Consider the following 25230-nt stretch of genomic DNA (forward strand, 5'->3'; position numbering starts at 1 on the left):
CCCCACCGCTCACACCGCACCTCCCTCAGGCTGACGCATTAGGAGGGCTGTGCATGAAGCAGGAGCATGGGCAGCTTACGTACATTCACTCAGCGTGGCACACGCACGCCTCACTCCCGTGCTTTTAGGAATGCCACTTGCTGACCCCAAAGCCCCTCTCACCATCTAACTGCAGGGCAGGCTTTTACAGACAGCCCAGAGGTTGGCATTCCAATACCACTGCGGCCACAGGCCTCTGGCTGCCTGTGTCAGGCTGCTGTGGCAATGTTCTTGTTCTTACAAGAGGTGTGGGCCTCCTCCTTGTGCTAGGGGCCCCATCTGCCTTGGGAAAGGGGAGTCGGTGGGAGGAGCTGCTGTCGACAACCTGATCTGCGAGGGCCATGCATGGTAGAGGAGGAAGGGGGCATGGGACAGGGCCGCTGGCTTGGAGATCTCGTTTCTCCTGACGCTATCAGGGTCTGACCCCTGGGCGGCTTATTGCAGCCGCTTTACACACCGGCTAGATCTCCCTCGCCTCCGTTTATGCACCTTCCTTTGGTGCACGTCCGCTTGAAAGCTCTGGGCCATGCCCCACGCCCGCGCCCCTTTGTTCTGCTCCCACGGGCTGAGTGTGAAATCCCAGCAGAGCACACACAAACCAGTACCGCAGGCCCTTGTAGGTGCTGGGGCGGTTAGCCGTGCCCAGCACCCCCTCCACTGGCAGCTGCAGGAGCTGCACTTTGCTCATGCTTCTCAGTGGCAACAGCCCAAGGAGACGCAGAGGTTGAAAGGACCCCCCAGGTGGCCTAGTCTCCGCACGCATCCTGCTGTGGGCCAACGGCCTCCCTGGTACACACAGCAGCAGCTACAAGGGAAGCGGAAGCTTAATGGAAACAACAGGCCCCCAGTTTGTTCCCTCCCCTTTGGTGTGTAAAATCCAGTTAATTCTTCCAGCCTCACCTCCTGCTGCCACCATAGAATGGAGGAGCCAGGCTGGGCCCTGGGGAGTTCATTGACAAACATGGGATGGGGCAGAGTTGCCCCCTGGCCAGTTTTTCACCAGTTCATTTGCCAAAAGAAATTGTGCAACATGCTGGGGGGGGGGGGGTTCACTTGGAAGCAACATGCCCTGTATAAGCGGCGCACGACATTCATGTAACTACCACGCACATACACAGCACATGGCTGGGAGGTGGGAACGTGACCAGTGCCCGCCCGGGTCCTACGCAATGTACTGGGACTTCAATGAGCCTGTCATAACCGTGCAGTGCCAGGGACCAGCCACGGGGACAAACCCACAGCGTGCACGCAGGGAGGGGTAAGGAGCAAGGTGGGAGAGGAAGGGCCTCCTGGTAGGGGGCTTCCATCTCTCAAGGGCTGTTTCCCCTCTTTTTTAAGGGCGGGGGGAAGGCCCACTGGCTAGTTGGGGTTTTTTTGCACTGTGGAGGTGGCAACTCTAGAACGAGGCCTTTCTCCACTGAGCCCCTCTTGGTGGTCTCTGGGCTAAAGCGGCCACCACAGCATCCGCCCCAGAGAGGAAGAGTTGGTGGAGATGGGCAGTAGCAGATCCAGCTCCTTCATTCCTTCCCATCCCTAAAATCCCATCCATTCACTCCACACAGGCTTCCCAAATCCAGCCCCACATGCTGTTCCATAGGGCTCTGATCACCTGTGGGGCAGGATTTGCCCCTGTAAATGGGATTTGGAACAGGAAGGCATCAACAGCAACTGGCAACCCTACAGTAAAAAGCAAGTGCTGGAAGGAAAACATCTCGACAGGAGACCAGATTTCAGTTTTGTGTGGCCTGATGAAAATCCTAAATAGAAAACCAGCACATGGGAGACTGGAAAGTGATTGGGGGGGGGGGGGGGTTGGGAGGGTTTGATTCCTGACAGAAACCAGATTTTCTCTAGGACCATTATCATAGGTGGGGCTCGTACAACTGCCCAACACATCCCATGGCAAATTAATTATGATTATTATTTTGGAAGATTACAGCCAAAACAGTCCAGGCATTTCCAAGGGGAAAGATGTGGTTTTGCCCATGTTAAAAGATGCTGGTGGCTTTTTCTTTGAGAAGCTGTAGTGCCACCACCCTTAGCAGGGACTAGAAAGTCGGGGCAGGGGGGAGGTATTAGGGAGCTGCCATTTGCTATCCTTGTGAAAAGTCTACCCAAATATGGCCAAGTCCTACGCCTTTGAAAATTAGTAATTTGCACATGCTTAGCAGAGATGTCTTCAATTTTAGCAGCTAAATTCCCCAAAGATTCACACTTCCACGCTCCAGCATGGTACCGATAAGCTCATTTTCCAGATGGAGAAACTGAGGCAGAGCAAGTGGCAGTGACTTGGCCAAGGTCTCTCACTGAATTATCAGGAGAGCTACAAAGAGAAGCTAGGACCCTTGACTACCAGGACCCTAGTCTAACCGTCAGACCCTTCCTTCTGTCGTCTGCAACAGCTCTAATATAATAAGAGGATAGTTAGGAGTTTCTTCCTCCTTTTGCAGGTGGATAGAGCAAATCTTAGCAATTGTGAACATAGACTTGAGCTTCAATTTCAGGTTTCCAGGACTGCAGGCACAGTGTGAAACACGGCATCCTAAAATCCAAGTGCAAGAGAATTTGAAATCCACTAGTGGCCATAATGATCCCACGATTTTATTTCACATCAGGATTTACAAGCCCAGCTTAGGCTTGACATGTGGAAACAGACGAGGTCATGTGACAATGGTCAGAGGACATGAAAGTGGTCCCATCCCACTCCTCTTCCTCCAAGCTGATGGTAGAGAGAGCCCTGTGGGCTGCCACCTCCCAGCACCGTCCCACACTGCCCTGCCCCAGCCCCTTCCTGAGTGTCATCATTTCAACATCTAGTCAGTGCAGGGAAAACAAACATTTGGCTGCTGGATGGACTTGCTGGGACATGCGAGAGGGAGGGACCAGATGCGCTTACAGAGAAACATTCCAGTGCGGTGAGGCAGGGGAAGGGGTGGACTGCAGAGCAGAGGAGAAAGGGAGCCCAGTGCAGAGGACAGAAACACACCTGGCAGTGCAAGTGGGGAACTGCTCCTCTGAACGCAACGGTGAGGGGCTTAGCAAGGCTTCTGCTCTGAAGGGTGGCCTACGAGTTCCCTTCCTGGCAGGGCGTGTTCAACCCCACGGCTTGCCCCCATATAACCACGGGGCACATGTGGAACTGGTTTATTAGGCAACACGCTGCTCTGAAGGTTGGTCTCCTCGCTGCTGCCCTGCCCGGAGCTATGCTGAAGTCAGAGTCCCATTGACGTGCGTGGGCATCGCATGCAGAGGGAGCACAGGCACGCGGCTGCCAAGCCCCTTGCCACCAGCTGTTTCATTCTTCTTCAGTCAGCTCCTCCCCAGCCAGACAGGGCCTGGTGCCTGGGGGCATGGCCCATTTTTAAAGCTCTGCGAAGCAACAGCTTCTATCCCTCCACTTACACGGCCCTTCTCAGCGTAACACCCTAGGAAGCCCGGTCCCTCAGGAGCGGGGCTCCCTTGGCTTACACTGCAGTGCTAGGGCTCGGGCTTGGGGAGAAAAGTCCTTTGCTCTTCTCCACCAGGGCAGAGGGATAAACACGGGGATAGCCCAGGCAATGAGGGGGTGCAGATTGTGTGCGTGTCTCCCGCCCTCTCCTTTTCCCCCACTGATCTCAGGCACCATTTAGTCTCATGGTGACGGGCTGAATTACAGAACAATTTTAAAGGAACAAGCTCTCTCACTAGGAGAGGACACGAAGAGGGGGCTTTGGATTGGAGTCGGAACGAAGCCACCAGCCTGGGATCACTCGCTCACCCACACTCTGCCGCTGATCCCGTTTGTAGATCAGAGTCATTTGCTCTGGAGTGACCTCACGGCGCCCTGGCTGGGACTGCTGCTACACCAGCCTGGAGAGCACGATGCAGGGACAGAAGTGGGGAGTGAGCCGCTGTTTTCCTTAAAATAATGCACTGCAAATGCTGAGGGCTGATTCAGAGGCCCTGGCTGCACTAGGGAGAAAAGTTTTTCCCCCCATACGTTAGGTAGCCTTAGGTGCCCCCAGGTGTTTTCCTGGACTTACTAACAGGAAAGTTACAAACGACTGTGTCCATACAGTTAATTTAGGCTCTAGCCCAAGCCCTCTTACCATGCATGCACAAAGACCTCGAAACCCTTCTTGCAGGTGCTTTAAGCCCAGGCTAACTGACTGGGTGGAGGTGGAGGGGGAAGGTAGAGAGGGAGGTGAGAACCAAGGCTCTGCTTTAACTCAAGCTGGAACTAGGGTGACCAGACAGCAAATGTAAAAGATTGGGATGGGGGAGGGGGGTAAATAGGAACCTATATAAGAAAGAGACCCAAAAATTAGGACTGTCCCTATAAAATCGGGACATCTGGTCACCGTAGCTGGAACCCACCAACTTTGCAGTAAGGAGACAAAAAAATCACTCCAGTGCTGGTAGCCTTCCACTGCCTTCCCCCAGTGCCCCCTGCAGGACAGACAGACATTCTCCCACGATTGACTGAGGAAAAAAAAATCGTAGAGCATCTCAGCACAAAGAACCACGGACTAGTCCCCAGACACACACAGGGGAACACAGAAACATACACACTAATGGGGACAGGGCTTTGTTGTGGGGATGTCACACCTAAGCTCTGCTAACCTGAGTGCCCAGACCTAGGTGCTAATCACCCAGGTTAGCTGTACAGTGAAGACAGACCCTAGGATTTTATCACAGCATGTTGTCAAACACCTGTCTTCTTCGGCAGCGTGGTCACTGCCACTAAGTCTCCTTGCGGTGCCTGCACTGTCTGCAACCCCATCTCTCCCCACGCTACAGTGGGGTATTGCCACTGCCCCCCCACCTGCTGGCTGGAGGCCATAACTATTCGCCCTAGTAATACAACTACCACGGACGGAGAAGCTCCTTTAGCTCACATCACAGAGACCTGTGGTTTTGGAGCAGTGGATCCCAAATTCTAGCTTGGCCAGGGGACGCACTGGATGACTGGGGAGCCAGCCACAGGAGTATGTGAGCGAGACTCAGGTTCCTTCATTCAAGCCTGGGTGTCACAAGTGCAGGAAGCTGGGTATGAGTCAGCAGTGTGCCCTTGTTGTCAGGAAGGCTAATAGCATTTTGGGCTGTATAAGTAGGGGCACTGCCAGCAGATTGAGGGACGTGATCATTTCCCTCTATTCGACATTGGTGAGGCCTCATCTGGAGTACTGTGTCCAGTTTTGGGCCCCACATTACAAGGAGGATGTGGAAAAATTGGAAAAAAGAGTCCAGTGGAAGGCAACAAAAATGATCAAGGGGCTGGAGCACATGACTTATGAGGAGAGGCTGAGGGAACTGGGATTGTTTAGTCTGCAGAAGAGAAGAACGAGGGGGGATTTGATAGCTGCTTTCAACTACCTGAAAGGAGGTTCCAAAGAGGATGGAGCTCAGCTGTTCTCAGTGGTAGCAGATGACAGAACAAGGAGCAACGGTCTCAAGTTGCAGTGGGGGAAGTTTAGGTTGGATATTAAGAAACACTTTTCCACTAGGAGGGTGAAGCACTGGAATGGGTTATCTTGGGAGGTGGTGGAATCTCCTTCCTTAGAGGTTTTTAAGGTCAGGCTTGACAAAGCCCTGGCTGGGATGATTTAGTTGGGGTTGGTCCTGCTTTGAGCAGGAGGTTGGACTAGATGACCTCCTGAGGTCCCTTCCAACCCTGAGATTCTATGATTCTAAGCATACCAAAGAAAGCAGATGCCTACCCTACTGTGCTGATAGACGGATGGACATACAGAGACACTGTTCTCAGGACTCATTCTGCTACAGTGTAAACACAACATGTACTTTTCCCTGAATAGATCTTTCCTGCTCTCTCATCCAGCCCCCCATGGGATCACAGAGACTCAGATGAGGCAAAGGGTGATGCACTTCGAACGTGAACAGATGGCTTTTCCAAGATGCCAAGCACTGCCCCTCCCCCCCAACAAGGTTTGCAGGTGCTCAACACCTCAGCAAGAAAATAAAAGCCATGTGATTAGTGGCCTGGTCTTTACAATGGTGAGGCGCGTGAGACACAGCCAGGTTGGCAGGTGCCACAACACCAGATCAGCAGCATTGCACCCCTCACCCGGGGCATAAACTCCAGCTGAGAGCAGCCCCAAGGAGGCTCAATTCCACAAGGTCACAGCTCCAGTCCCCTCCTGCTCCTGGACAGGCAGGCCTGGGAACCGACAGCCTGTGGCCTTGTGCCCTAACCTCTGGAAGAGAAGAGCCAGGCCCAGATGAAGGGGGATGTCCTTGTGTGAGAAAAAAAGAGAGAGAAGGATATTTTAGCAGCAGGATGCCCCCGTCACCCAGCACACAAACCTGGGGCAGATTAAAAAAAAATACAATAAATTAAGACCCAAAAAAAAAAAAAAGTATGATCATAAAAATAGAAAAATCATCCCCTGAAAAGAATGAGGCATGGCAGACACACTTGCCCTTCCCTCCTCTGAGCCCCACAATATCCTCCCCGTCCTTCCCCCAGTACGCTCTCCCTCACCCCCTCAAAGTTGCAATGCGTCAACAGTGAACCGCAAAGAGGGCAATGTTTTTGGCCACAGCCAGCTGGTTGGTTCAGTGTGGACCGCAAAGCTCACCTCAGCTTAGCTGCTTTGAGGGAGGGCCAGGACCCCATTGTCCTTGGGGGCCTGAGAGAGGCACTACTGCCATCAGCCCTTTTTGGACCCTGCAGTGTGAGCAGGACAGCAAAGGAGAGAAATAAACAACGGCAGGGAAATGGAGGCCCGTGGAAGGTCCCATGCCCCTGATCTTTGCCATCTTGGCCTGGCAAAAGTCCCACATCCCTGGCCCTAGATGAATATAAGACCCCATGCTCACAGCCCAGGAGGCCACCCTGGTATGAAGTAGAAAATAAAGCCGTAATGATTCTATACTTTGGTACGTAACCTCCCGCCCCCGCCCACCAATCTGTGTCTGTAAAATTTGTTAAATAAAGCTCGCGCCTGCCCTTCGTGTCATCCTTTAACCCTTTCCTTCCTCGTTCTGACACAGCAGAGGGATCTGAGAGGCGACTTGCAGAGCCTCGCCCATTACAGCTTCTGTTGTCCTGACTGGATCCTCTTGAAGGCCTCCATGTCCAGTGGGAGGTAGCAGCCTTGCCTGGAGTCCAGGAAGTACAGCCTGTCCTTCACCACGGTGGGGTCAAATCCGTCCCTGCGCAGCTCCACCTTCTGGAACTTGTAGGTGCCTGGGGTGGAAGCAGCAAGGGGTTAGGGGCAGCGGTGGGGAAGGAAGGTGGCCTGTGGACGCCACGGTAGCTTCCCTATTCCTCCACTCCACCTTTTCAACAGGTGTCTCCCCTTTGGAAATCAAGCCTGCCACCCTCCACTGCCACTAGGAACACCCACAAGGAGGGAATCAGCCCATCCACCCCTTGTCGGATCCTGCCCGCAGCATGGCTGAGACGGACTAGCAGACACAACTCTTGCTAACCGGATTCTAGGGCTATGCCGCACCTTAGGGTGAGCCAGTTTGCATCAGGGATTGAATTTAGGGCCTCTCCATCTCAAAGTGTGAGTCTCTATTGACTGAGAACTCCCTGCTGTGAGGCCCAGCCGCCCCTAGAGGAGGACAGAGCACCACACAGAGCGAGCGTGTGTTCCACCAGCACCGTTCTCCTGCAACACCTCTCTCTCACCATGTGCTGCAAACCATGGCCCCCTTGGAAAGGTCACAGTGCATCCTCAGCCATCACCCCCCCATCTCCTCTGCTCGTGCTAGAGTGCCACTACCGACAGCCGGGTTTAAAGACAAGTCAGCCAGCCAGCGGGGCCAGGACATCCAAGAGCCAGGACCTGGCGCCCCACAGCTTTGCAAGGCGTGTGGTCACCAGTGTACGCGGGCGTCGAACACCCAGGCGCCATCCCAGTGGAGGGAGTGAAAAAGAAAAACGGACTTGCTAAAAAGTGAGACTTTCCAGTCCCTTTACACGCTGAGAATTAAGCCGCCCTGGCCCACCTGCCGTCAGTCAGGACACCCCCATTTTAGAGGGAGAAGCCGCAGCATGGACGGGGAAGTGACCCACCTCTGGTCACACAGTGAATCAGTGACAGTCAGGAATAGACCCCTGACTTCAAGTCTCCCCTATTTCAGACAGGTCCTTTCCGGAAGCCAGGAGACCACTCCCGGCTTTTTGTCAATTCAGAAGGAAAGTGTCCCCAGCTGGGGCGGGCTCACTTGTCTTGTGGACTTCTGGCAGCACTCGCAAGAAGACGGGCCGTGCGTACAAGGGCAGGGCCTTCTTCAGCTCACTGGCAAAGCTCTCCAGGTTGCAGGAATTCTTGGGGTCAGCAATGGCCGCCATCCCTGCCTTCCCCTCGATGCCTGGAACACAGGACAGAAGCTGATGCACACAGCAGGAGGGGGCCGAGGCAATCATTCACTCACATACACACACACCCCAGCGGGGGAGCAACTTCAGCAAGCTCGGTGCACCAGCTGGCCCTGGGCACAGCTTGGAGGCCTGCAGCAATATGCCTCAGACTAGACACAACACAGCCGCAGAAACCCACAACAAGGCAGATAATCCAGAGGGCTCTGGAATGCCAGGCCGTTAGCAACGTGTTTAAGTGGCAGAGGCAACACACACCCCAGCCCCAAGGCTCAGCTTAAATAATGCATCAGCGACACAGTCTCCATCCTTCAGCACCACATACATACACCTCAACCCCCAACACTGAGCCCCTTGCCAGCGTCTCCGGCATCAGCCCCTGGTTGAACACACATCCAGGAAAGCCCCAATCTCTCAGCGCTGCTGCGATGGCTTTGTCTGGACGCCGCTGCCCTACAAGCCAAGATACCAGTGATACCCAGTGGCCACCTCATCCCATTGGAGCTGCCTTTGGCGGAGTTAACTCCAGAGGTTAGCGAGAATGGGACTGGCTCTGCCCTGCACCTTGTGTTGTCATTTACACCCAGGCAAACCAGATTGACTGGAAACTCTCACCTAAAGTGTTTCTTGCACCCACGGCCTAAAGATGGGAGGTTCTGCATCCCAATCCTGACCTCTCCTCCTCCCTCTCCCATGCAGCAGGATAAACAATGAGACTCCCAGGATGGAGACCAGGGCCCAGGCACCAAGTGCCAAAGGGATGAAGGGCTTTCACCCCCGAACTTAGGAGAAAAGAAGGCTGGCAAGAGCAGAGGGCCGCTCCCCTCAGCCCTGGTTACCTGGCACCTCCACCCCGTAGACGACGACGTCTGTCATGTGGAGGATGCGGCTCAGAGTCCCTTCCACCTCTGTCGTGGAGACGTTCTCGCCCTTCCAACGGAAGGTGTCCCCAGTGCGGTCCCGGAAGTACATGTAGCCGTATTCATCCATCATCAGCACGTCTCCTGGGGGAGCCAGAGGAAGTCAGAGGAGCCTACAGGCTCCCAGGGTCGGAGTCACCATAACCCTCTGCTCTTCTAGAGTGCCCTCCAGCCAGGCCTCACTATCCCCCAGCCTGAGGCAGCTCATGATTGCTAGCGCCATTCAACAGCTGGGGACTGGGGCCACAGAGAGGGGAAGTGACCTGCCCGCCAGGAGTCATGGGCAGAGCTGGGATTAGAACCCAGGAGTCCTGGCTCTTGGGCCGTGCGGAGTGGAAGGAAGCATGATCAAATAGTTAAAGCATCAACCTGGGCTTAACAATATATCAGGACCCTGCCACTGGATTCGTTGGGTGACCCTGGACAAATCACTTCCCCTCAGGGTCTCAAAAGGATAAACTATCCCGCCCCAGTTCTTGGGTCAGGTAGCGCAGTTGGGATTCTTAATTCCTGTTTGCAAAGTGGTTAGAGGGGGCAGATGGGAGGCTCTGGAAGGGTAAGTGTGATTGAGCGAGATCGCCAGGTATGGATGGGGACAGCAAGCAGAGGATTAACCAAAGGCCTTGCTGGGACTAGCAAGGCGACCCTGAGACCAAGTGAACCTGTCAGTGTCAACCCCCTCCTCTCAGAGTGCACCCTCTGCAGCTAGGGGATAAAGGCCCTCACCGGTAAGATATGTCAAATCCCCCTTGGTGAACACGTCACGGGCGATCTTCTTGCTGGTGGCTGACTGGTTCAGGTACCCGTCGAAGTGCAGCAGAGGGTCACTCTGGATGATGCGTCCTACCAGCTGTCCTGGCTCCCCTGTGGGCAGAGAGAGTGAGGGATATGCTCAGTCCCAGCCATTCTGCTCTATCAGAGACAACAAAACACAGAGATTGCCGGCTCCGCATGGCGTGACCGTGTCCTGTCTCCGCGGGAGGAGGAGATGCTTTAGGGAGGACACGGGGGCTCTACTGTACAAACATCTCCTAGCGCACCAATGTCCAGTTTACCTCAGCAACCTTCCCCCATGCTGCCCTCCCAATGGAGCTCAACCCTGACCCAATGGGACCTCTGACTGAACTGCTCTCTCTGCCCTGTCTCCATGGCCCATGCAGTCCCTGGGCTCTCTGCTGAAACTGCCCCCAGGATGGCCATGGAGTGCCAGCTGTGATACTGGTAGCCCAGTTCCTGTGTTGCTGCTGAGAACCATCACACTCACTTCACACCTGACACCCAACATCCGTGGGTTGAGAACTATGTCCAGTCGCTACTGAACTGGAGTCCTGGGGGTGCAGAGAGCCACCAAAAGGGGGCACAGTTTCCAATGACAGCAGAGGATGCTCCTGGATGCTTGTCAGAACGGAGACTCCTGCGCAGCTAATCACAAATCGGGTCTCTAGTTCAGGGCTCATGCAACGCGGGACAGAGGGACAGACCAATAGACAGAGGCAGCTCCCTGCAATGCCCCAGCCCCCTTCACCTGGTTTACAGGGGATGCAGAGTCCATCCGGCCCACGGATCAGCTCCATGGTGTCTTCGTCCACCCTCACCAAGGTGACGGGGTAAATCCCAGGCAGGATCCTGCTGTTGAAGCCACAGGAACCAACCTGGAATTGAGAGAACACAGAGACATAGCCCGATGGCAGCTGGAAGCGTCTCTGCCCTCACCCTCGCTTCCCTCCTAACGCCCCAGCTGCCAGCCCAAGGGATCGCCCAGGATATACGGGAGCTACCCCACCCCACAGACCATACACAAACTGCTGCCTTCCCAAGGTCACTCAGGGCTCCCTGCCAATGTCAGCGCAGGGGCCTCACACCTGTCCCGCAGAGGGATGCTTACCCAGCTCAGTCCTCTCCCAGGATCAGAAGGCGTGTTTCCTGACATCCCCTCCCAAGTCTGCTCCATCCTTACCCCTCACCATGGCCTACTCTGCCAGCTCTCCGAGCACATGAACCATCCCACCAGGAGCACCGAGGCCATGTGTCTGCATGAGACATCATGGTCGCCCTCGGCAGCCAGGGAGAGGGAGGACCGGGCTGCAGCGGGTGGGGAGACGCCGCAGCAGCTGGCAGAAGGACACAGGCAGCAGACGGGGCCGTACGTTGTTGTCGAAGTTGCCCAGGCTGCAGTTGCACTCGGTGGCACCGTAGAACTCGGCGATTTGGGGGATCCCGAAGCGGGAGATGAATTCCTTCCAGATGGACATCCGCAGCCCGTTCCCAAGCGCCATGCGCACGCGGTGCCGCCGCTCCACCTCCTGGGACGGCTGGTTCAGGAGGTAGCGGCAGATCTCCCCGATGTACTGGACAATCTGTGGAGGGGAAGGGAGACATGGCACACTGTGCCCTTCCACAGCACCCTCCACCCAGGGACCGCAGAGTACTTGAGCTGCATCAACCCTGACGAGCCCCCAGGAGCCAGGCAGGTGTTAACAGCCCCATTATACAGATGGGGAAGGACAGTCGGGGAAGAGACTTGCCCAAGGTCACCCGGTGAGTCAGTAGCAGAGCCAAGAATGGAACCCAAGAGTCCTGTTGCCAATTCTGTGCCTCCCACCTAGCGGGCTGCCTCCTCGTAAGTTGGAATAACCGGTCTGGCGTTCCCTGTTTTGCTTGCAGGAGGCAACAGCCTGGCTGCCCTCCGGAGCATGATACAATAAAGAGCAGGAGCAAGGAAAGGTCATGGAACTACTTGGTTTGTAAGCACCTTGCAGCAGGGACCAGCTTTTGTTCTGTGTTTGTACAGCGCCTAGCACAGCAGGTGCCTGGTCTGTGACTGGGACGAAAGCGATCGTCCCTCATCAGACCCAGCTGCAGTGACAGTCATCTCCACAGGAAACAGCCAGCCAAAGCCTCGGTTTAAAGACATCCAAGGGCCCCACTGCCAACTCCCAGGATTCTCAGCAAGTTGCTGAATCTCGGGGTTCCTCAGCCAGCTTTTCCCCTTGTGCCCCCACCACCACCGCGAGGCCCCTGCACCCCCACTGCCTCACCGTACAGTTGTACTTCACACAGTCATCCCAGAAGTGAGAGGCTGAGAACTTCTTGCGGATCACCACAGTCATCCCCTGGAGGAGGCACTGGCCAATCCCGACAATGTTACCTGGGCGAGAGGGGAGCACAGGGGAAACCATTAACCTCCCGTCTCTTGGGAGAGAGTGGCTGATCCCAGAAACGGGACAGGCTGGCTTGGGGACATGGAGCCTTTCACTTTGAGGCCTCTGGTTTGAATCCAGCCCAGGATCCAGTACGGACCAGAAGGTGTCTCCATCCCAGGGATGTTTGATGGAGCTGGAGGGACTCAGGTAGGTTCTTAGTGGGAGGTGCCCATTTCCCAAAGTCACCATCACTGGTGGTGCTAACGGGCCCCCTCAGTACCCTCACTTAGGTCTCTAAGCCCCTTACAGAGGAAGGTGTGCATCGTTACCCCATTTTATAGATGGGGAAACTGAGGCAAAGTGACTTGCCAGAGGTCAACCAGGGAACCAGTGACGAGCCAGAAACAGATCCCAGGGGTCTGTACTACCAGCTTCCTGATCTAACCACTAGCTGCTTGTCCTGGGCTCCCAGTACTGCAAAGTGGCTACCATGGACCTTGGGAAGACCCCAGTCCTTCACACTGATCCAGTGGGGACAGACGGGCGAGCCCCTCCTCAGCACACAGCAGCTGGCGGTTATGTTACGCAGCAGCCCCTGGACTAGGAGTCTGCCGACGTCACAGGCAAGGAAACGGGCGACAGAGGCTTGGGCAGGGAGACACGTGAGCAGGGGCTGGGATACCTGCCGCATGGTAGAGAGGGAGGCAGTCGTACATCACGTCATCTGGCCTCATGCGGAATCCGTAATACACCAGGGATGCCATGCGGTAGTACCTGGGGCAGGAGAAGTGGCTGCATCAGTAGCCATGCCAGAGCAGAGCCCTCCACTGCTAGCAGGGTCCAGATCCCACCCCCATCCCCCTTGCACCCAGCAACGGCCTGCCCCTGCACCGCCCCCCCACCCCTTACCTGCAATTGACCACGATGGCGGCCTTGGGCATCCCCGTCGTGCCGGAGGTGTAGATGTAGAAGAGTTTATCTGGAGGGCAGGTGGGGAAGGCAGAGAGAGGATTCAGCACCACAGCAGCATCTCACAACCCCTCTTTCCCGAGGAGCCAGAAGGGCCATCGTGCTGGATCAAGCAACTGAACATGTGCTCACTCCCTGCCATTGGCTATGGCCACCCCACCTCGGGCTGCCATCAAGTCCGCTCCCCGAGCTGGCCTCACTATTTGTACAGCACCAAGAGCAGGCCGGGATCTTCGCTAAGCTAAGCGGGTTCAGGCTGGGAACTACTCCAGCGGGAGCCCTCCAAAGAGGGCAGAGCACGGGAGCTCAGCTCAGCCCGGCTTGCACAACAGCGTTGAACAACAGCTTCCCAGAGCGTAGTGCAGAAGAGTCACACGTCAGCAGACTGGGGAGTTGCACGCGCTCCATCTCTCTGCCGCTTACATGGCCATGGCTGGATTTGTTTCACCCCAGCTGTTCACGCCCCGGGATTATCCAGTGCCGGATGACACATGGGAACAGCACAAAGACCCAGAGGCACAATAACCCACCCTCCCTCTCCACACCTCGTAACGTGGGACATACCTAGGAAACCCTTCTTCGGGGGGCTTGGCAGGTGCCGAGGAGCCATCTCCAGGAAGGGGTCCAGGTGTTCTGTGCCTGGGGGTGCGGATTCTGGATTCCACTCTCCGGAGCAGAAGAGACGAACAGATTTCCCCAGGGAGGGCTGTACCTCCTGCATGGCTGGGAGGGAAGGAGAGCATGACACAGGAGCTCTGAGAAAGGACATCTACAAGCCATTGAGATCCAGGAGCACTGAGGGAGGAGTGGGAAGGTTTACAAAGCTAACTCCCCCACACGCTTGTCCAAGCCGACATTACACCCACAGCCTGCCCCAGCCCAGGGCTGCCTTCTCCCCAGCCTAAGAGGGCAACTGGCTCAGGAACTTGCTTCACCCAGGCTGCTTCTGGCTACAGTCTAGAGCAGCAACACTCGGACTCTTCAGAGCACTTGCAGGCAGTCTGTGAAACTGCTGCCAGCACAATAGGAAGGCACCTGTCAGTCTCCAAGCCTGGACAGTCCTTGCTGGCCACAGCCCAGGACCATTTTAGTTCTATTAAAAAAAGAAAATCAGAAACTCCCATTCCCTTCTCTGCCCCCAGCCAGGTGCCTCTCAGGTGTGAATTCAACACCGATGAGGTTTGTGGGCGTTGGTGGACAAAGGCCAGGAGTGCTGGACCTAGTGACGCTGGGGGTTTGGCAACACCCCCTGGGGCTTGGAGCAATAATAGAGGAATGCTGGCCTCCCTCAGACAGTTCTGGCAATGGCTTTCCGCACCCCCACCTTAAAATTGTTCCAGTGCCCTGACAAAGGCACAAGAAGATGGGGCCGAACTGCAGCATGACCTGGAGAGATCTGGGCATGGGGGCTGCAGGCGACCAGGGGAGAATCACTCCTAACAAATGTAAAGTCCTGCCCCTGGGAGAAGAGATGGGGGAGGTCACCCAGCAGCCACAGCTAACCCCATAACGGGAGCTTCCTTTCATCTGGTGCCCTGATTTGACTCACTCGTGTGACCAAACGCCAGAGCTGTGATGGTGAAGCCATCACGTGACAGGGAAATGTTCACAAGAGGAACTCAGTGGAAGTAGCGGACCTCTGTTTATCCACAGTATAGGCAGGGCCTCAGCCCTGCGCCAGAGGGACCAACCGTCAGGCCAAGAGAAGCCAGTCTCTATTGCCTGTTTGGTACTGGGTCCCTCTGCTAAGGGGAAACTAATAAGGATCAGTGGGGTGATGGTTTAGGTGACACTTGCCCATTGAGGACAGGGCTGAGACCCAGCAAACTCATTTCACAAGGTGGCCAAACGGCTCTCAGGGCCTGCTTTACACTGGCATAACTTCATTACAGAGGTGAATGAGGCCCTCAGTCACTATGAACCAGGGCTGGATTTGAACCAGCAGCCTGAAGTGACAGTGACTCATCTCCTGAACCAACTACTATATTTTCTGAGATTTGTTTTAAAGATCCCCAGGGCTGGAGCTGGAGGCTGCTGCACAACCTAACAGTGGTCCCCCAGCTACTGATATTCAGCCTAAGGTTTCCCAACTGCCTTAGTTATTATATTCTAGCCAATGACTCTCCTTCCTGGGCATTTACACGGCTCAGATCTTGGCAGGTGTTTCCCTGACCCCATGGAGTCATCACAAAGGTGTTGGCGTCCGGTGCAAAGCCCCAGCTGGCTGTGGGGCTGCCAGAAAGGTGCCTGTTTTCATGGCGGCAAACCGCCCCCAGTTGATACCCTGGCATTACAGACCCTGGCTCAGCAGATTTCACAGCAGTGTCACATTACAATCCTTGACTCCCTACCTCCCCCCACTGGGTGGCCCCCGGTGACACCCACACTCCACTAAGCCAAAATGCACCCCCACCTCTCATGCATGCTCCTCAAGGGCCAGCTTTGGCTCACCCTCCAGCAACAGAGCCGGGGGTCTCATGCCAGCAGCCCTCCTGGAATCACCCCCTACAGCAGCTCAGAAACCCACCCCAGGAGAGACAGCCGTGGCCACTCTTACCACCGAGCCAGACTAGCCAGCAAAGATGGGGGGAGAAGGGGAAGGAGCACAGCGTTGGGAGGCCCAACTACTTTGCCACCTCCAAGCACACGCCCGGGGATACGACCGACTGACTCCTCTTACCTTCCATCATCTCGGCCCCGAACACCACGGCCTTGGAGTTGGAGATGTTGATGCAGTGCAGCAGGGCCTCCATGCGCAGGTGGGAGTTCACGAGCGCCGCCTCCACCCCAATCTTGGCCATCCCCAGCCAGAGACCCACGTACTGGTTGCGGGACTCCATGAACAAGGCCACAACGTCGCCAGAGCGGAAGCCCTGCTCATACAGGTAGTTGGCCACCTGGCTGGAGTACTCATCCAGCTGGCGGAAGGTCCAGCTCTCGCCCGTTCCCTGGAAGATCAATGCCGTCTTCTCCAGGTGCTTGCGGACCGTCTCCTGGAAGATCTTGGGGATGGTGTTTTTCCCCTTCAAGTGCTGCCACACCTGCCACTTCACCCTCATCAGGACGAGCCCCGTGCTGCCAACCAAACAGGACAGAAGATTCTCTGCACTGATGCACGTGGAGGCCATGCAACCAGACCCAGCCTAGACTGTGGGTCTCCCTCCCATCGCTCATGGGGAGCAGGGGATCTGCGTGTGGAGATTTCCAGAGAGACCCTTTATAACCAGAAACGGATTACAGAAGCAGGGAAGGGGATAGAACCCAGCCCCTTCCCCTCAAGTGGATTACAAATGCTCCCTCCCAACCCCCAGATGAGCTAAAGGAACAGCCCTGCCACCTCGGGGCAGCAGATATTGTGCAACAGGCCACGGGGCACCTGTTCCCTCCGAGCCACGCCCCCACGACTCCTCGCTAGAAGCCAGCTCGTCCTTGATCCCGGTACATTCTTTGCATCTCCTTGGCCCCAGCTCGGAGAGCCAGGCCCAGAGTGCAGACACCCGACTGCCGAGTCAGCGTTTTTAGGGACCGAGGGAAGTCCAAGGTCAGAGACAGTCGCCAGCCTCGGGACCTCAGCTGCAATCATATCTCAGAGAGACTCAGCCAGAGATGTCAGAGAGATCTCAGGTGCCAAGAGCAACTCCCTCCCTCGCCTGGCAGGGTCCGTATTCCTCACCGAGGGGGCTGAGGTGTAGGCAAGATGCTGGCAGTCAGAGCTCTCCCCTCTCATCCCTGCATTGCCCCAGCCACAGCAGGATGCTTCCCTCACCTTGGCAGCCCCAGCTCCCCCTACCTGGTTCCGCGCTGGGGGTCACCTTAATGCAAACGGGACAGAGAGGGCAGTTTCCAGCGAGGACACTTACGTGACGTCCCTCCTTATTGTCTTGAAGACGATGCGCAGGAATTTCCATCCCCCGGAGCCCAAGTAGAATATGAAGAGGGCAGGGATCACCTGGACCCAGGAGAGCTTCAGGACCAGCCTGAAGAGCACGAAGAGCGCGGTGAGGGCAGCCAGCCGCAACATCTTGGCCTGCAGGGGAGAGACAGTGGAGATCAGTCACTGGTTTTAACTCTGATGCTTCCCCGGGGAGCCCCAAGTAGGAGTGACAAAGTAGGACCAACCTGAAGTAGGAGTGACAAAGAAAGTGCAATTTCCCTGCCAGGGGAGGTGTCAAGGTGGGAATGGGGAGGGCGACATGGGCTAAATCCTGCTCCCCTTACGCAGGCCATGCATGGCAGTAAGGCCAGCGGGATTGAACCCCTGCATGGCACCCCGTTGGGCTTCCCTGTAAACTGACTGGGAGCAGCAGATGCTACCAATAGGCACCGTCTGAAACCACTGCCGGTGCGTCTCGTGGCCTCCGGCTGGGCCTGCACTTCGCCGTGCACCCCGGAGCACAGCTCACCAGGGTGGTGTAGATGGTGCTCCGTCTGCTGGCTTGATAAGAGCCAATGGTGTCTAACCCTGCTCACAGCAGGTTGATCACAAGCAGGTGTCTCCCGGGACGGAGACCATAACCTCAGCAAACTACCACACGCATGAACTAGAATCGTCATGAAATTCCTGGGGGAAGCATAGGACACAGGGTGGAACTGGGAGAATGGCAGGATAAGAAGCAGGGAACGAGCAAGGCAGATTTCTGTTCCACGGCACCGTATGTTAAACCCAGTGGGCCAAACCCCCGTTGGTGTAAATCGATGTAGCACCATTCACATCAGAGACACCCTGCAGTCAAGCCAGTGGAGCTATGCTGATTGACACCTGCCGGAGATATGACCCTTCACATTTGGGGAGCTGAAGATGGGGACATAATCGGACAGATCCTGAGATAGCGGAGAGGCGTGTGCCAGTAGCTGGAGCACAAGACTGGGAAACAGAGGCCTAATCCCAGTTCCGGCACAGACTCTCTCTGCGGCCTTGGACAAGCTATGCCACTTCCTTGCCTCAGCTTCCCCAGGTGTAAAATGGGGATAATACACATGGGACCATTGTGCAGTTGTCAGACAGTGGCGGGAAAGCAACGCATCAGTGACAAGTATGTTTCAAACCGATAGACCCAGGAAAACTCAGCATCAGCCTCCAATTTATACTGAGGCTCCTCCTTTCGCTTTACTCCAATTCTGCCATGACCGAAATGGATTCGACTCTCCGGCGGTGCCCTGGCAAATTGGTGACTCAACGAGGCCAGCTCCTCCTGCACCCCACGCTTTGGCTCTAAATGCTAGACCACATGGCCTACTAGGCATTTCAGCTTTGCATGCTCCTTTGACAGGACTTCATAAAAACCCAACCCACACACACATAACAGGAACTAGGAAAGAAAACAGGATCTAAGTCCTTTGAGCTCTATAAGGGTTTGCAGGTTCTCATATGATCACACCACTTCCTAGCTGAGCCACAGCCAGAGCTGATCTAGAAAGCGGAGCCCAGGTAACGTGGTCACAGATGGGCTCCTGGAACAGATCAGACGTGTCTCCCAGATGTGCACCACCAGGGGGCAGCACAGCTGTGACCAGGGCTAGGTGGGCTGCATAGGCATAGCCTTCATGCCTTCCTCCCAAGGGGCACAGGGCAATGCACACACTGCTAGACACTCTCCCCTACAGACTCGCAGGTCAGCTGTGACTCTCCTCCTGCATTTCCACCTTCCCACCCCCATGGCAGCAGCCAGACCAGATGGGGAGGCCACCCCTGTGGGCTGACACTTTCGCTGGCAGTGGCGCAGAAGCACAGCAACCTATAGAGGGATCCTTCCACATAGCAGCTGCGCATCAAGCGGGGAAGGCAACCACAGGCTAATCTCCCACGCCGGCAGCTCAAGGCCCCACAGATAAGGCTGGTCCTTCCTGACACAGGGTGAAAGGGAAGGAAATTAACACAATTTCCTATTCATTCTTGCGGATTTAACGTCTCTGGACTGGCAAACTCCTTGGTCCCACAGCGATCAGGGCAGCAGGGGATCCCCTCACAATTACAAGCTCTGGCCAGGAACCTTTCAGTTCTCTGGTCCCCGGGTGAAGTCTGGGGGAGATGGGGTGCTCTGTGCCGTCATCCCCTGGGATTCAATCTCCCCAGACAAACATGGGAGTGGGGCTGGTTTTGAGCTGACTGAAGGACCCATCTCTTTGGCATCACACACTTCTCCCTCTCCTCCGAGGTTAGCTACAGCAGTGCTGAGGGCCACAGAGAACATCCTGCTTATTGCAGACAGGCTGCTAATGCAGCAATCTAACCCAGGGGGTGTGTGCCCTGATGCAATAAAATGAGGATGCACCGGGGGGGCCTGGTTGCTGAGTGGATTCCCTAGGAGCTCCTATAACACCCATACGTGATCATGGACTCAGATTTCCTGGGAATGTTGTGTGCAATCCCTCCCCCAGTTCAAGGATCTCAGACTCTCCCAAACTTCCAGCCCTGCCTGCTCCATATTAACATCCACCAAGCTCTCTCCTTACCTCCCTCCTCCTGAAAGCTCCCAAGAACACACCCATTCCCTGAGACACTAGGCCTGTAATGACCTCTCCTCTCGTGCCTTTCACCTGGGCACGGACCTGCTCTTGGTTTGGCACATTGTGTTGTGATACAGTGGTTTTGTCGGGGGAAGGGCTGGGGAAGCAGAGCGGGGCTCTGTTCCTGGTTCTTCCACTGAACCTCCCTGTGCTTTGGTTCCCTGGTCTGTAATCACAGATGGCTACGATAATAAGGTAGGTGGGTATTTGTATTACAGAAGTTCTGAGAGGCCCCAGTCAGAGTCAGGGCCCTATTGCGCTTGGTGCTGTACAAACATTTGTGCTTATCTGGGGGGAAAGCATTATTCACTGCAGCCCATCTAAGCCCCACTCCTGCAAGCTGCTCCATCTGTGGGCAAAGCCCTGTACTCACAAGGGGCCCTACTGACTACAAAGGACTCCATGCAGGGGTCTGACCATGTAGATTTCACTGCAGGATTGGGGAACTTTCCCTGAGCCATAGTTAGCCTCTTTCCATGGGCATCAGGCTCGCAAACCTCCTACAAACACCAGCATTTAATGCAGATCACAATGCTGCTATGGGCACCCTGCTCAAAGCACCGAGTCTGTCTGTCCCTCTCCAGCCAGTTCCACATGGTTTCTGAGGCATTTGGCATTCCACTGCCAAGCTGGCTGTGTGCCAAGCACTCCCAATTTCACATGGGAGATGGAGCTGGACACACACTTAACCAAGTCACTCCATATGCCTGCAGAAGGGAGAGTCAGATCATTAGATACAGAAGTGCTGGGATTGCAGGCTGCACTCAGCTAGGAGCAAAAAAAACCTGAGTCCCACCCCCTGGAACCTCCTCAGGGCATCCCAGCAATCTCACAAAGCATCAAGGTGCAGGAGCTGCTCCCAAGAAGACAGGCAGTGATGTTGGGCCTGTGCCCATTTCTGCTCCTTCCTGGCATAAAGCGGGAGCCCAGGAGGCTTTGCTCAAACCAGGTCTTTATCTCCCGCTTGATTTTTACATTAGGAATTCAGGGCTTGTCTGGCTGCACCGGCGCAAGGAAAATTAGGGCCCGTAACTCACTCGCTGCAGGGGGCAGTTCTGTGATGGCAATTTACTGCTCCTAGTTTTCCTAGTGCAGATGAGACCTGTGGAGACTGGAGAGCCAGTGAGATATCAGCCTAGGAGCCAAGCAGCCAGGAGAGGAGGGTAGTTAGCCAGCCAGATTCCAACTCTTTCCTGCTGGCTTGCTTTTGCGAATACTTATTTAGCTGCAGCGCCCCATGAGAGACCTATTCCCCCCTCATTAGGGGGTGAGAGCTCCCAGGTAATATCCTCAGAGCTCCCCCAGCAAAAGCAGGATAGGCCAGGCTTGGTGGTCCTGATATTTCTACAGGGAAAAACAATGGGATTGTGGACCAGTGAGGGCCACCCAAAGATGGAGATGGTTACCACTATGCAAGGTGCCTGCAACCTCCTCCTTTTGGGGGGACGACCAGGCAGCCACCAATGCCCCAAAAGTGAGCAGTGCTGGCTAGGGAGGGGACACACCTAGGACAGCTGTGGGGGTACGTGGATTCAGCATATGATCTCCCTGGAGAACCTGCCCTCCAGGGTAAGGAGGTCATGCAAACAGCTCCTCCCTTCCCCAGCGATGCATGTGTGTGTCAATGAAGCCTCACTATTCTGGAGTGATTCCAGCTTCCATGGGCTGTCTTGCCTAGCACAGGAACAATGCTCCAACATCAGAGGAGATCTGAGCAGGATCTTGTATCCTGCTGGACTTCATTTCGGCACCCAGCCAGAAAGGGCACAATCCCATTGTCTGTGAGAGTGTGGCCAGGTTCCTAGGAGAGCCCACAACCCAGCCTACCTCTTAGTTCTCATCCACGGTTGTGCCAATCTTTCCTTCCAAACTCTTCTGTCACACAGTGGTCCCCTGAAAGTCTTTTCCAGCCTCAGTAACAGACCACCACCTCCACTTCAGGTGTTCTGACCCACCAGCAGGCTTGATTATAGCCCATCAGCAAGCCACCTCCTTGAGTGTTATTTACATGCTATTTATGATGAGTAGCCAGCTTCCCCCCGCCTGCCTCTAAGGAAGAGTACAGTGTTAGTACCACCCCACCCACCTGCCTTCAGGCTCCCTACTCTCTTCCTTGGCACATCCTTCCTGTCTGTTCCTATAGTCCCAGCTGCTGGGGTTACTTCCACCCAATTAGCCCCTCAGACAGTTAATTGGCCTGCCAACTGCCTGTCTTTCAGTCAGGTCCCAAGTAAAGTATACCGGTGAGGATTTGAGTGACAGGGTGCTGAGTCAACGCCTGACTCCACACTTCCTGTTACACCTTCCTTCTCTGCCCTTCTCCCATCAGCAGCAGCCATGCCAGCACTCTTCCCATCACTCCAGCTTGCATCAGTGCTGGCTGGCTCTGGCTCCTCTTTTTCCTCCTCCCCCCGCACCTAAACCCTCACCAAATCCTGCTGCCTTTTTTTTTTTACAATACCTCCAAAAATCCAGCCCTTCCTCTCTACCTAGAGAACAGCCCATCCTCTGGGAACTTCAGTTGCAAGCCCTTCCTATGCCATGCCACACCAGCTAACGTACAGCTGCTCAGACTACTGCTCTAGCCATGTCTTCCCCATTCTTTAACCTCTCCACTGACTTCCATTCTTTTACTGCATTTTACTACTACTCTTCTTTTCCATAGTTCTCCGTGGTTCCACCCAATGCCCATCTCTCTCATGCCATCTCCTCCAGCGTTCCCTCCTGCTTTCTCTCCTATACCTACAGCAGGTATCATGGGTCCTATTAAACCCTCCAGACAGGGGCAGCAGGTCCACAAATAAATAATATACAGATGCAGAGACCCTTTCACTAGGAGGGTGGTGAAGCACTGGAATGGGTTACCTAGGGAGGTGGTGGAATCTCCTTCTTTAGAGGTTTTTAAGGTCAAGCTTGACAAAGCCCTGGCTGGGATGATTTAGTTGGGGATTGGTCCTGCTTTGAGCAGAAGGTTGGACTAAATACCTCCTGAGGTCCCTTCCAACCCTGATATTCTAGGATTCTTTCAACTGAGGATCTCAAAGTTCTTTCCAGGTCCAATAAATCCCCATGGTCCCACTATTCCCTCTGAAACAGACATTATCCTCCAAAGCAGGCTGAGCAAGGCCCAGGAACACAAAAACCCTCCGCCTGCAAGCTTCAGAGAACTGGAGAAAGTTTGGGCAAGACTCAGTGCTGATGTCAGCAGGGGCAACTCCAGAGACAGCAACGAATGCTGGTGTGGCCAGTGTATTTGGACATCTCTCTACTGAACCTAACTTAAAGGGGCCAGTTTGCAGATATATTACACCAGCTCTCAACTGAGCCTCCTGTTCTTACCTACATTGTTTCTGCTCCTTTGGGATAATGGTATCAATCAAATCTCTTACATTACCCAACCAAGCGCAAGGGTCACTAGCAGAGCCATAAAGAGAGAGATTGAGCTTAACCAGGCCTACCAGGCAGATGCACTATGTTAAAGAAAGATGCAGAGGGTCAGTGATTCACTTTTCTCTGATACGAAGAACTTAAGGGGGAGGGAGTGGAAATCAGAGGCAGTGTACAAGGAAGACCTTCATGGTCTACCAGACAGGGACAGGATGTGACCCGTGAGCATCAGAGAGATACAACTAACAACGCTCAAGAGACACTTTTTTTTTTTTGGCAACTAATCGTAGGTGCTTCCAGGCAAAGAGCTTGCCTTTCCAATTGGATCACAGAGAGCCCAGCACACTTTTGGACACGCTGTTGACAACAGCAATATACTCCAGGCCCCATTTCATGCTACCAAGAAAGCATCTCTTGAATTTAGACGACACAGAGGTTGAACTAAGAATACAACGCATTACCCAGGCTTTTGTCCCCCTTTGGTCACTGCACTGTTTGGAGACTCCGATCGGGATTTGCCACCAAACCCTGCACCTCCTGCCGGTTTCTTTCAGAAAGGGGCTGTACTCCATTCCTACCCAGCTGGGATGGATGGATACATACATACACACACACACACATACATACACACACTCTCCACACAGTTTGCCAGGCTCTCACAGTAGGAACCCTCACACCGCCACCTGACTCGGTTTAAATGCTCCATTGCAGCAGGCGGATCTTCTATCCAAGGGCAAGTTTGCAGAGTGAAAGGGAAAGAAAGCTGCAGTCTCTCTTTTCAACTACTGACACCGGGGGCTAAAAGCAAGAGGGGGACCACGGTCCTGCAGCCAAAGAGAGGTGCCGGCGATTCCCCATTCCCTTCCAGCATCCCCACCCATAAGCCAAGCCTGCTCAGTCACGGCAGGGAGCCTAAACCCCCGTTTCTGGGGGTGATGCCTCCCCCAGCAAACAATGGCTCCCCCCACGCCCTTCCCCAGCAGCCTCTCCCCACAGAAAGACACACACCGAGAAGGGCAGCAGTGGGTTTCCCAACCTCCATCCGCCCACCTGGAGCCGGGCAGGGGCTCTCTGTGGGGAGACCCCACCCAACAAGCCTCCTTCCATCTCTCCCCGCAGCGGCAGCGAGGGCTCCCCACGCCCTGCCCCGCCCCATGCCCCAGGCTGGGGATGAGCCGCCCAGGGGGACAGACTGGGGCGAGGCGCCTGACCCACAGCTTCCCCCCCCCCACTTACCCCTTGGCCCGCCGGGCCTCCGCGCTCCCCGCCTAGGGCAGGACCGGCCCCCGTCTCCCCCGCCAGCGGCTGTCAGCCCCGCATCTGCCGGCGCGCGGCGGGCTGCGCCTCCCGCATGGCTGCCGAAGGGGCCGAGCCGAGCCGGGCGCCCGGCTGCTTCCTGCGCCGCGCTGACCCTGCCCAGAGGAACCTGCCGCTGCAGCAATGCGGGAGGGGAGCAGCTGGAGAAGGGGGGAAGGGGGCGGCTGGGAGCCGCGCGGCCTGCTGGGAGTTGTAGTTCTCGTGTCCACATCCTACACGTGGTCTCCTGCTGAAAGCAGAGGGCGCCTCACGCGCCTCTTTCTACTTTCCGGGCATTGTTCTGCCCCGCTCCCCGCCTGCAGCCGATTCCCACCCCCCCTCACATCCCCCCCCGGGGTAGAGCTGAGTTAATTGGACCCCCCCCCATCTCTGTCTGGTGTCTCAGCGCTACCGCCCGGCCTTCTGTTGAATCTGGTGGCGGCTGTGGCTGCAAAAGTGTCTGGAAGGAGTCAGGAGGCGGCGGGCGAGCGAGGGGGGAAGTTTTGCAAACTCTGCGCCATGCGGCGCCTGGGGCAGGGGAGAGGGTGCGGGCCGGCGCCGGAGAGCGGGGCTGCAAATGAAACCCAGCCGCTGGCCGTGGGAGAGAGGAGTCGCTGGAGTCAAGCGCTTCCTTGCA

At 55.5% G+C, this 25230-nt stretch overlaps 1 protein-coding gene across 2 annotated transcripts; it reads right to left on the reverse strand.

Annotated features, from left to right (window-relative positions):
- Nucleotides 1-5589: 5589 nt before the first annotated feature.
- SLC27A4 (solute carrier family 27 member 4) lies at nt 5590-24739 on the reverse strand. 2 transcript variants are annotated; one of them, XM_039507161.1, is made up of 13 exons: nt 24534-24739; nt 17264-17430; nt 16084-16478; nt 13968-14126; nt 13344-13413; nt 13117-13208; nt 12330-12439; nt 11439-11648; nt 10817-10943; nt 10018-10155; nt 9211-9375; nt 8218-8364; nt 5590-7228 (listed from the first exon to the last, which is right to left on the reverse strand). In XM_039507161.1, exons 2-13 carry the CDS (start codon nt 17422-17424, stop codon nt 7071-7073), a joined length of 1932 nt encoding a protein of 643 aa, XP_039363095.1. In that variant the 5' UTR covers nt 17425-17430; nt 24534-24739; the 3' UTR covers nt 5590-7070. The 2 variants fall into 2 exon arrangements, with proteins under 2 accessions (XP_039363095.1, XP_039363096.1); XM_039507162.1 differs by lacking the exon at nt 24534-24739 and adding an exon at nt 17807-17822.
- Between the last annotated feature and the right edge of the window lie 491 nt (nt 24740-25230).

The sequence above is a fragment of the Mauremys reevesii genome, linkage group 19 (assembly GCF_016161935.1).
Source record: "Mauremys reevesii isolate NIE-2019 linkage group 19, ASM1616193v1, whole genome shotgun sequence".
NCBI lineage: Eukaryota > Metazoa > Chordata > Testudines > Geoemydidae > Mauremys > Mauremys reevesii.

Excerpts from the sequence above, each read along its gene's own strand:
- SLC27A4 (XM_039507161.1), bottom strand. The coding sequence starts at position 17,424 with ATGTTGCGGCTGGCTGCCCTCACCGCGCTCTTCGTGCTCTTCAGGCTG. Across the intron at positions 9,376-10,017 it reads GGATTTGACATATCTTACCG|GAGACGTGCTGATGATGGAT; the intron begins GTGAGGGCCTTT and ends TGGCTCCCCCAG. Across the intron at positions 7,229-8,217 it reads GCCAGAAGTCCACAAGACAA|GCACCTACAAGTTCCAGAAG; the intron begins GTGAGCCCGCCC and ends CTTCCACCCCAG.